General features: G+C 27.8%; 1 protein-coding gene across 1 annotated transcript in view; it reads left to right on the top strand.

Moving 5' to 3' along the window:
- LOC117171639 overlaps window positions 1-12,686 on the top strand; it is a 135,065-nt gene that overhangs the window by 104,166 nt on the left and 18,213 nt on the right. The window contains exon 6 of the mRNA XM_033359128.1: window positions 3,156-3,377. Coding sequence (XP_033215019.1) covers window positions 3,156-3,377 — 222 coding nt within the window. The remainder of the gene's footprint in view (window positions 1-3,155; window positions 3,378-12,686) is intronic.

The raw sequence follows: 12,686 nt of genomic DNA, 5'->3' as shown, positions 1-12,686 counted from the left end.
TTGATATTATATTAATAATTGGCAATATTTATTTTTAAATCTATCAACTATTTATTGTTTACATGCAACACCATTGATATGTGTACGGTATCATCCGCCATTGAAATCGCTTCGCTGACGGCCACCAGGTGTCTCATTGCAAATTTAAAGTGCGAATAGCGGCACAAAGTGAACGTAAGCTGGTCCGTTTGTAGGTTATTCTCTCAGGGAATAGAGTATAGACTAGACGAAAAGGGTAGATACGAGAGTAGATGAGACAAGATAAAACGAGAGAAGAAAAGACTCGACTAGACACGAGTCGAACAGGCACGAGACAAAAGTAGAACAGGAGAAAGGAGATTAGACTAAACTAAGAGAGAAAAGACGAGACAAGAGGAGACGAGACGAGATGAAAGTAGAAAATAAAAAACGAGAGGGGAAAATAGTAGACTAGACGAGAAAATAAGAGTAAAGACTAGACGTGATTTAAATAAAACTTTCTAAAAATATAGTGTACAAAGGATTTTTGAAAATTTTCAAAATTGTGGGAGTGACGCCATGTTGAATTTTGGTATCACATATTTTTGATTAATCGATATTTTTGAAAATGTAAAAATAATTTCAATGAAACATCGAGATATTGCAGATAAAAGTATAAGCTTTAACGTAATATTACGGAGAATATATTTTTTTTTCGCGCAAAAGAGAGTGCAACAAATGCTGAGATTAAATTTTTTGTCAATATCTTTTACAAAAGATTAAATTCTTTCACAATGATTCATTTTGATAAAAAGAGTTATTTCGGGTTCCAATCGTCTAAGAGAAAGTACGAATCGAGCCGACACGACGTTTCGTGAATATTGCAGCTCACTTCTTCAGGGCTGAAAAATTGAACTGCAATGTTCACGAAAGGTCGGCAAAATTGGTAGTTTTTTTTATACGATCAGAGCCCGAAATGTTTCTTTTTAACAATATCTCGTATAGACAAAAATCTCCGACAGGTAAATTTTTAATTTATTCTCATGTTTTTTTATAGAAATAGTCATAAGTCTTCCAGTTATAATAAGTAACAGCGAATATTTCACTCCTAGTAAAGCGAAATATGTTATTTAATAACAAAATTTAAATCTTCTTTGTCTAAATTTTCCATGATGATATTTCTTTGAAGACTTTGAACTTTATTAAAACAAACCATATATCGATATTGTAACTAACTAAAAATAATTTCCAGTGGTTTAGAGTAAGACATTTTTTTTTATAATGTTATAAACAAATTAATGAACAAAAGTAATTTTTTGTGATTCGCAATGACGAACAGTTTAAAATCAATAGCCTTTGTATGGAATTGTAAGACATATTAGTGTACGATAATAATTAATTAATAAAAATGAATATTTAAACGATTTTTCTAAATAAATACACATTTCGACCATTTTTTCATGAATGGGCATGTCTTTTGCGCAATAAGCTGGAAAACCTTTCCATGACAAAATTTAAAAATGTACATTTCTCTATAAAATGTTTTAAATTACTAACATTTATTGCATTTTTAAAAATTTGACATCAATCTATATTTGCTAGCTATTCCTCATAATTATAGTCACGCATTAATATCTGTCAAATTTCATACAAAAGCTGTCAATCTTTAAATTTTAATTATAGATAATCATGTAAAAATCACTTTTTTTTATTAATTTGTCTATAATATAATAATTTTTTTCTTTCTCTGAAATATTGTAAATTACTCTTAGTTAGTTATTAAATTAATTTATGATTGATTTGAATGAACTTGAAAGTCTTTAAATAAATCGTATCACTGAACATTTAAACAAAAAGTTCAAACGTTGTTATTAAATAACAAATTTGTCTTTATATGGTGTTTAGTCGCAGTTACTCGGTATACCGGGAGCACTTATGTCCATTTTTAACAAAAACATCAGAGTTAATTCATTTCAAAAATGTGTTAGAGTTTCTTTTGATGAAATCTTTATTATCATCAGATGTAGTTACCATTAATCAGTGCAAATACCTTTTTTACCCCCATGAAAATAGAAATCAAAATATTGAAAAATATTGAAAACACTTGAGATCATTTTCAGACAAGATAAAAAATAAATATTAAAAAAATTTAATGAAATTTTTTCTGAAAAAAGATCTACTCTCATTGTTACACTGAGAAACGAACCACAGAACTTTCGATTGCCATTTGGGTGCTTTCTCATTAAGCTATTTGAGCGTCGACAGAAAAATGTTTTTTTAGAAATACATGTTATCTCAAGCTAGGTGTTACATTTATTACATTTATTAAGTATTACATTTATTTTAAGAAATTTCTATTATTTGAATAGTCAACTTGACCGATAGGTTGATTTCTATTTTCGCGGTGGTAAAAAAGGTATCTACGTTGATTGATGATAACTATGTCTGCTAATAACACAGATTCCTTCAAATTACTCGTATCATAAATGAAAAATTTGGCTTGAGATAACGTGTATTTCTAAAAAAAGATTCTTCTTTCGATCGCTCTAGTAGCTTAATGGTACAGCACCCGCCCAGCAATCGGAAATTATGTGGTTCCATTTCCAGTGGAGTGATGAGAGTAGATCTTTTTTTTAGAAAAATTTGACTTTCTTTTGCTCAAAATTTTGTAAGGCATATCGTTTTTTTATAATGTCTCGAAGTTTCATTGAAATTCGATTTACATTTTCAGAAATATATTGGAAATCCTGATAATTCTGAATTATTTCTGGCCAATAAAAAAAATAAAACCTACAAAAAATGTATTAAATTCTAAGGATTGTTGTTATAGTTACGCGTTGTTCAATATTTTTGACCTATCTGTTTAAAATATTCAAAAACGCCTGACATCATACAAGCAATAATTTTTTTATTTTATTTTGCAACATTATGAAAATTTGGTTATTAAAATGTGTTAAAATGTGTTTAAAATGATTAAAACTTTCGCGTTGAACCTATAATCTTGTAATATATATCTTGAGTTTGTGACCGCATACATATGCCAAAGTATAATCCTGTTTTTATTTCTCGGCAAGAGAAGTTACTTCCTTCGAAGTTGGGGGAGAAGAAAAGAAGGTTTTATAAGACTTTATCTAGAAAGTGATTTGCAGTCCATTGTGTTTGGTAATGTGAAAACTGTCGATTTCTTTTTCCCCAAGGAGTCCAGTTTATCAAGGATTGTCCGAGGGAGCCTCACATCCCAGTTTATATGGTGGTTGGTGGGATTTTGGGAGGCGTACGGATGTTCTGGACACTTTATTCTCAAATCCGTTCGAGAAGACCGGAAGTCCTGTCTGTTCCTGGGGTCAGATCTCACGTATCGCCCACCCAACTGGCCTCTATTCTTCTGTCGTGCTTCCTTGCCGGTTGGTTCGCATTAGGTAAGATTATAATCAACTTCTTCTTTCTTATATATCAAAATAAATCGTGTACCCTCGAAAGGTAAACAGTAAGGGCTGCCTGAACCATTTCCATTGTTATTGCATAATATCGCGCAATATACTCGACTGAGTACTCGCGCAATGCGGCCCGTATTAAGCGAGAGTTGCAACTGTGTTTCGCCCCATCCCCAGAGACAGTTCTTAGACCAGCAGTTCTAAGAATTATAAAAAACCGGCTTCGATGGGACCTGAAGTTTACTAATTGGTATTGAATGCAGATTGTGCAAACGGAGAAAATGGTTTGAGAAAAGATTCCGCAAAGATTGTGTAAAGCTTGGACATAGAGGAATTTAGGGGAATTGTTTATTTCCGTTAAGTAAAACAAATTATATTAATAAAACATAATTTCCTTTGATACCAAGACTCGAATGCTAAACCCTGACAGCTTTTTTTGTCTAGTGTTTTGTTTCAATCCAGTTAGTCCCTCAAGTAACCTGTTTTACTCAACTTTGAGTCTTTTCTTAAATGTTAACAGGAGAATTCAAAATATTTTACCGAAATATTGTTAAACTTTCCCCAAATGACTATGTCCAAAGTACGTACCTACCACTTCAAAGAAGAAGCCAAAAAAAAACAAGTTTTTTAAGCGTATCGATAGCAGGCTTCTCAGGACAGATAAAAAAGGCAAGTGTAATCTTCAACCCGACTCAAGAGTAGCTTTTAACTGCAAAAAATTTACCTTCAAGTGGTACGATTTTCCCAACACTATGGGTATGGTTGCCATGTTAATTTTATTATATATTCATTTTTTCGATGTGAAAATATCAAATTTTCCCTAGTTGAAAAGTATTTGCCACGAAAAGTAACTAATGTTATTTCTGTGTACAAATGTTCTAAAAAAAATGGAAAATAAAGAGATTTTTCTCGAAAATAGAAGAATAAATGCATTTAAATCCAAAAAGTGTCGCTACTCTATTTAATACAATTTAAAACGCTTTAAATTTCCCAATTTTTAAGTAATATTATTGCACGTTCAACCAAACATAATAATTTTTTAACCAACTAATTGAATTTTCAACCAAAAAGATGAAAATTTCATCTAAAACATTATTTTCTACCAATAAAGAGGAATTTTTAAGAAAGAAAATAAAATTTAAGTGAAATATTTAAATTTTTAACATAAAATGATATATTTTCAATCAGAAATGGAACTGATATATTTTACAAACAAATATGAATCCTCAACGAAAAATGTAATAGTTTGTATTTCAACTAAAGAAGATTAATTTTCTAACAAAGCAATGGTATTTTTAACCTGAAAAGATTACATTTTTACCAAAAGAGATGAATTTTTAGAGCAAAAAAAACTAATTTTCAACAAAAGAGTTTTTTTTCAAAAAAGGTTTTCGAGTGAAAAATTAAAAAAATGACCGTAAAATTACTACATTTTTAAGTCAAAAAGCCGAATTTTCAACAAAAATATTACTATTTTAACTCAAAAATATGAATTTTTACCAGAAAAGTTATTTTCAAAAATTGAAGTTCATCTCCAACCATATGTGGAGTTTCATTGTCTACCAAAATAGTTTAATTTTCAAAGTAAGAGAAGAATATTCGGTAAGGCGTAGACGGCGCTAAGTTCACTTTTGAATTAAATTAAGAAAAAAGTCAAAAATGATACTTTCCTTTTTTCCATTAAAAAATTAAGTTTATTAGAAGTTTTACTCTAAGATTTATTATTTGACTGTATTAAAATATTTATAGATCTCGAAGAATTTAAACTGAATGACTGAAATATAATTAAATTTTCAGATTTTGTAAACATTTTGGTGGTTATTATAAGATTTTGACAACAACCTAAGAATTGGAGATATTATTATAAAAATTAAATAATGTTTCTAAACAGTAAAATAATTATTTAGCAAATCAATCCAGACACAAATATTTACTTATTAGCTTATAAAGTGTTCCTCTATAAATGTTTTTAGCTTCTTCCGTAAAGTAGCGTTGATTCGACATAGCACCGTTTAGCTTTTCCTGATTCAATTGTTTAATTTACAGCATAATTATTAAATTTTGTAACCAAACAAAAAAGATTTTCACAGAGAAACAGATATTCTCAACCAAAAATATAACAGTAATTTTTAACAAACAAAAATTAACTTTCAATTAAAAATACACTCAACCCCCGCTATAAGACCGATTTAAAGCATCGGTTGCTTTAGGATTGATCCTAAATCGAAGGAATCCAAATGTAAGCAGGCAGGGTCGCATGAATCATTTCTGCGGGATTTGCACGCATGACGCAACCTGATGCAACTAATCACGAAACTGTGAAGGCCATCAATTCTGAGAATAGCGTAAACCAGGGGGTCTTATATCGGTAGTTGAGTATAGTTAGATTTTTTTATTGGGTTCAGTTAATCCAGTACGCATTTAAGTATATACAAGAAAAAAAGTGTAAAGGAGGAAAAGAGAAAAATAGGGGGCAATATGGTAGACCCTAAGAGTATAAAGGACGAGATGTGGGGAACTCGGGGCAAAGTTCACTTTCTGTCTTAAAAATTAGTGCAACTCTACTAGAATCCTTATCATTATTGACTAAGAATCTGTGCTTAGTATTTCGTAATTATTTTAGTCAAATATCACAAGAAAATTTTCCGATACTCAAAAAATTTCGTTGTCAGAAAAATCTCATTAATGATGAGAGAACAAAATTGCTGTCTATTAATTTATTAGGGGTTTGAAATCAGGAGAGGGTTAGTAGTAGAAGTGATAAGTGAATTGAGGAAAGGGAAGTTGTGGATGGGAAGTAGGGGAAATACGATAAACGAGGGTTGGGTAAGTAGCGGAAGTGGTAGGAAATGAGGGGTAGGGTAGCGAGGGAAAATTAGCAGAAATCATTGGAGAGTTACTGTGAGGAAATAAGAAGAGGGGGAGTAGGGGAAGATAGGGAGAAGTAGGAGAGGGGAAATGAGGGAAATAGGTGAGAGATATAAGGAAATTTGGAGAAATTAGATAAGTGTTATTGATGGGAAAATGGGTGGATGTGATAGGAAATGAAAGAAGGGAAAGGGAAGGTTTGGAAAGCAAGGGGAAATTGCTGGAACGGAGGTAGGGGAAGTTAGGGTTTAGGGTAGTAGTGAAGGGAAAGTAAAGGAAGGATGGGGAGTTTGAGTGGTGGGACAGGAAGGGGAAATTTTTTGTGGAAAAGTCGGGGCAATTATGGGAGGGGAAGTAAGTGGAAATAAGGGGTGGTAGTATAGACAGTGAGGGGAGGGCTCATAGGGTATCAGAGACAGTTTACATCAATTTAAAAAAAATTAAAGGATCATGTTCAAATCAATTGATCCCGATTCAGAAGCACTATTGAGACTGATCAATTTAATCATATTTAATCGGTCTTCTTTTTTGTAATTGCATTAAATAAATAAGTTTCAATAGTATTTCTGAATCGGTGACAATTATTTTACTTATCCCAAATCTTTCATTTATTTTTACAACGATATGTCGTTATAGAATTTTTCAAACTGCATATGCTGACATAGAACTTTTTAGCCGAATCTTTGAAATGCTCTATTTAAAAAAAACCCTGAAAAATTGCTCCATGTGAATTTTTTAAATATTTGAATCAAACAGAATCGCAATACATTTTATTTATTTATAAAATTCTCTTTCGTCAAAGTATTTGACAATATCCAAAGTTTTATTAAGGAACCTCCTACGTTATGAATTCAAAAAACTTCAAAAAGATTCGCTTATATTTATGAATATGAAAATTAAGATTGATAAGCTGTCACAGCCTTTCATGCTGTTATACATTATACATATACGTGCTTAGGTTGCCATGCCCCAGGCGCTTTCCTACCCTACGAATATAAAACTGGCAGCCGTTACAAGATGCATTTTATCTACGAAAATTTTCCTAGCATACAAAAGACGTCAGGATTTATGTAAATTAAAAAAATATCTTTCTTTTTTTCTCGCAAAACCTACATTTGGTAACGAGTACGGGGTAAGGCCGGTAAGGGTGCCAGTCGAAGTAATGTTGAACGTATTTAAGGATATACACTACGTACAATCAATCTCAAAAGTTGCCTTTCTTTAAAATGATTGATAAAGTCAACAAAGAAGATCTATTATTAATTACGGAAAATCTTGATAGAGGCTTCTAAGCAGACTTGAGAAAAAACTAATTTAGGTTAAAATTGGTTATTTAACAGTAGTTATTTCAAGGTTTAGTTTTTCCTTTCTATTTAGGAAAAAGTTACAATTTTTATTTATCTCTCATGATCAAGGTCTCATTTTATTCTTCGAAGGATTCTCTAAATTTATATTTGGGTTTATTTTATTAAAAAAAAATTAATTGAGAAATCATACTGTTATTATTGTCATAAACAATCATAGTTCAAGTTTAGTTAACACCACCCAAATAACATGCTAGAGAATCCTTCAATTAATAAAATGAGGCCTTGATCATTAGGATTGAATGAGAATTGTAACATTTTCATAAAGAGAAAGGAAAAACTAAACCTTTAAATAACTACTGTTTAATAAACAATCTGGTTAGGAGTTCTTGAATTTTACTAAAAACTCGTCATTTATTGTAGTAAATTAATATTTTTGTTTAAAAATGTATCTTTTTTAGTTGAAAACTAAAATTTTGGGTTGATAAATCTCAAATTTTATTGAAATTCGTCTTTTTTGGTAGAAAATTAATTTTCTTGTTTAAAAATTTATCTTTTTTAATCCAGAAGGCAATTTTCTGATTGAGAATTCGTGAATTTGGTTAAAAAGTAGTTTTATTTAGTAGTAAATTATTCTTTTTGTTCAATAAATCATCGTTTTGGTTATCAATTTAACAACTACATTTGAAAGGCGAAATAATTTCTAGAAAATTAGAAAAAAATTCTTTCTTAAAAAATCAACTTTTTGCTTGAGAATTTTTTAATTTTATTAAAAATTCGTCTTTTTTGGTAGTAAATTAATCTTTTGTTTTACAAATTCTTCTTTGCTAGTTGAAAATTCCATTTTTTTGGTTTAGAATTCTTGAATTTTATTAGAAATTCGTCTTTTTTGGTGGTGAATTGAGCTTTTTTCTTTTATTGCATTATTTTGGTTCCCAGTTAAATAACGAGATCTTAAAGTTGAACTGCTTTCTTAAAAATTAAAAAACAATTTCTTTCTTTCTTAAAAAATCAACTTTCTGGTTGAGAATTCTTGAATTTGATTAAATATTCGATCTTTTCAGTAGTAAATTAATTTTATTGTTTAAAAAGTCATAATTTTGGTTAGAAATTCAACAGCTAGATTTGAAAGGCGAACTACTTTCTTTAAAATGTTTAAAAAATCAACTTTTTGGTTGTTAATTTTTAAATTTTATTAAAAATTTGTCTTTTTTGGTAGTAAATTAATCTTTTTGTTTACAACTTCTACTTTCTTAGTAGAAGATTCAACTTTTTAGTTGGGAATTCTTTAATTTTTTTTGAAAATTAATAATAATAATAATAATAATAATAATAGATCTTTATTATGTTCCACGAGATATGTACATTAGCTTACAGAAAGAGATAGGCGAGTGGACATAAAAGGCCGAGGTTCAGCCTTAGCTGAAATTAATACTTTTGTTTTTAAATGTTATATTTTTCAGCTCAAAATGCAACTTTCCGTTTGAAAAGCCATAATTTTCTTTAACAATTTAACATCTGGATTTGAAAGTGAACTACTTTCTTAAAAATTATTTAAAAATTTTCTTTCTTTAAAAATCAACTATTTGGTTGAGAATTCTTGAATTTGATCAAAAATTGATCCTTTTTAGTAGTGAATTAATCTTTTTGTTTGAATATTTATCCTTTCTACTTAAAAATTCAACTTTTGGGTTGAGAATTCTTCAATTTTATTGTAAATTCATCTTTTTTGGTAGTAAAGTAATCTTTATGTTTGAAAATTAATTTTTTTTGTCCAAAATCCAACTTTCTAGTTGAGAATTCTTAAACTTGGTTGAAAAATCTTTTTTCTTTAGTAAATTAATCTTATTGTTTAAAAACTCATCACTTTGGTTAACAATTAAACAACTAGATTTGAAAGGGGAACTAGTTTCTTAAAAATTATTTTAAAAAGTCTTTCGTGAAAAATCAACTTTTTGGTTGTTAATTTCTGAATTTTATTAAAAATTCGCCTGTTTTAGTAGTAAATTATTCTTTTAGTTCATAAATTCTTCATTTTTATTTTAAAATTGAGCTTTTTGGTTAAGAATTGTTTGATTTAATGAAAATTCATCTTTTTCCATTAAATTAATATTTCTGTTTTTCAATTTTATCTTTTTTAGTTAAAAATTAAACTTTTTGGTGGCAAATTCTTGAATTTTGTTAATAATTTGTTTTTTTTTTGGCAGAAAATTAATGTTTGTGTTTCAAAATTAATGATTTTTGTTAAAAATTGAACAACTATGTTTTTAACTTTAACTACTACTGGTAGTCAGTTAATCTTTTTGTTTAAAAATGCATCGTTTTTAGTTAAAGCTGCATAGTTTGTTTTAAGCTGCTAAAATTAAAATTTCTTTAATTATAGAAGATTTATAATTCAAAGTTCTGTAATTCTGAATAGTTACAATTAGAAATCCTTGAATCGTGAAAATATAGAACTAGGAATCAATAAATTTATAAAATTTGTATTTTAAAATACATATAATTAAGAACGACTTTTATTGAATTAGTTCCACTTTTAAAGATTTAAAACCAAAAAATTATCATTTTGAAGATAAATGAATAAAAATGGTTAAACTTTGATGACTTTCGAAATTAAAAGTCAAGATTATAATTCTGAATCTTCCAGGTGGAAGGATTTAACTAATTTGTTGAAAATCTGTATTTTTGGGTTGAAAAATCAACTACTCGATTTAAACTTGAATCATTTTTTGAAAAATTGCTACAATTAATTCATTATTTTAGTTAAAAACCAATCAGTTTTCTAGAAAATTCGTCTGTCTGGTTTGAAAATTTAACAAACAGTTTAAACCCTGATATTCTCTAATTTTCATTTGAATAATTAATTTTTTCTGAAATAATCTCATTAAAATATCTACTTACTAAAAAAAACAATTGAGTAAAGTTTCAAAATATTTTCACATATATTACTTAGATTAATCTGAAAGAGATAAAAATAATCCAATGTGAAAACATTTGAAATGAAAAACCGTCAGCGCTCGGCATGCGGCAACCCAACATGCAGTATTGCACGTGAAGTTATCGTACAGAGCTTTTTATTTAGAATATTCTATGTCATGAAAGATTGCGTTTTTGTTTTTATGATAATTGTTAAATTTTAAGCAAAATACTAGAATTGAATATTTATTCTCTAATTCTATGATTATAAATGACATAAATAATTTTTTCAACGTTATATATTTCTATTTAAATTATGGAGGACAATCTGTACAATATGATAATTATTTTAATTGTGAACAAGGTCCGCTCAATCGAAATCGCAAATTTTCGATTTTGTTTATGAAAAATCAGTAAACTCTAGAAATAAAAAATGTTGAAAGATGAAAAATTTAATCAGAAAAGAACTAGAAAGTATAAACAAACAAATTATTTATTTGTTTATTTATTTAACTTGAATTTTCGACAAAATTCAAAGAATTTCAAGGATTTCTTGAAAAATCCCATGTATTTCAAGTGCTGTTATAAGATTTCATAAAAATTTCACGAAATTAGAATACTCTCCGAACATTCTAGAACCTCGAGGTTTTAAGGAATTCGAGAGGATTTTAACAAAGATTGAGGGATCTTAGAAGATTTTTACAATTTCTAAATACATCAAGGAATTTTTGAGGATTGTGCAGGATTATTATTCTTAAATCTTCAAAGATTTTAAGAAATTCAAGATACATATTTCTAAGGATTTAAACGGGTTTTAAGAGAACTGAATAAGTTTCATTTAAAATGTAGCCAAGGGCTTATAAATAATTTATTCTTTTTTAAATAGATCATTATGTTTTTCAAAGATATCAAGCGATTATTATTAATTCTGAAAGTTTTTTAAAAATGCAGAGAATTTTAAAGATTAATTGCAAAAATTAAAACTTGCATTGTTATTGATTGAAAATTTTCAATAATAAAAACATTTAAATTTTAAAGATGTGTAAATAAAAATTCTCATTTTTTGATGATTCTAAATATGAAAGTCAAGTTTTCAATTCTAAATATTCCGAATTAAAGAAACTCCTGATGTAAATAATCAAAATTACAACATTTTTATTTGTTAACACAATGTTTGCTTAATTTTTATTTTTAAATTGTCAAAATTAAAACCTCTTTAATTATAAAAGATTTTAAACTCGATATTCTGCAATTTGATGAGTAACGATTTTAAATTCTTGAATTCTTGAAATATAGAAATGTAAATTATGCATTTGTCAAGATTTATATTTAACAAGTATGTATAAATTCATGTATAAATTCATGTATAAATAAAAATGGGTAATTTTCGACGATTTTTGAAATAAAAATTCAAGTTTTCAATTTTTAATTTTCCACATCGAAGAACTTTCTAGCGTAGATAACAAAAGTTAAATGAATTTTTAACTGTATAACTCAAAATTTTCGTAATCTTCATTTGAAAATTGTTAAAATTAAAAAGCCTTTAATTTTAAAAGATTTATAGTTCAAATTTCTACTATTTTGAAGAGTAACAATTGAAAGTTTTTGAATTCCAAAAATGTAGGACTATAAATCATTCAATTTGTAAATATATATTTGAAAAATATGCAATTAAGAACCATTTTGATTGCAATAATTTAATTTTTACGATTTATAATTAAAAAAATCTTTTATTTTAAAGATATATAAATGGAAATAGTTAAACTTTCATGATGTTTGAAATCAAAAGTCAAGTTTCCCATTCCGAATATTCCATATTGTAGGATTTATTCTATATGTTCAAAATTATTATTTATTGGTTAAAAAATCAACTACTGGTTATCAAGCTTAATAGCTTTTTGAAAAATTGCTAGAATTGATTCATCATTTTTTTTTAATTCACCTGTTTTCCAAAATATTCGTCCTTTCCGCTTGAAAAATCAACAATTTGGTCGAAACTTAAACTATTAACTAAAACTTATTTTTCAATTGAAACTTTACCTATTTTGTACAGGGTTGAATTATTTTCTTCAGAATTAATCTTTTGGTAAAAATTTCATCATTTGCGACAGAAAAATTATATTTTTGGATTAAAAATTATTTTTTTGTTGAAGATTCAGCTTTTTAGAATGAGAATTAAACTATCTTCGATACGAAACTTTTCTTT

The sequence above is a fragment of the Belonocnema kinseyi genome, chromosome 4 (assembly GCF_010883055.1).
Source record: "Belonocnema kinseyi isolate 2016_QV_RU_SX_M_011 chromosome 4, B_treatae_v1, whole genome shotgun sequence".
Classification (NCBI taxonomy): Eukaryota; Metazoa; Arthropoda; class Insecta; order Hymenoptera; family Cynipidae; genus Belonocnema; species Belonocnema kinseyi.
The sequence above is the reverse complement of the archived record's forward strand: the minus strand, read 5'-3'. Positions and strand labels throughout refer to the sequence as shown.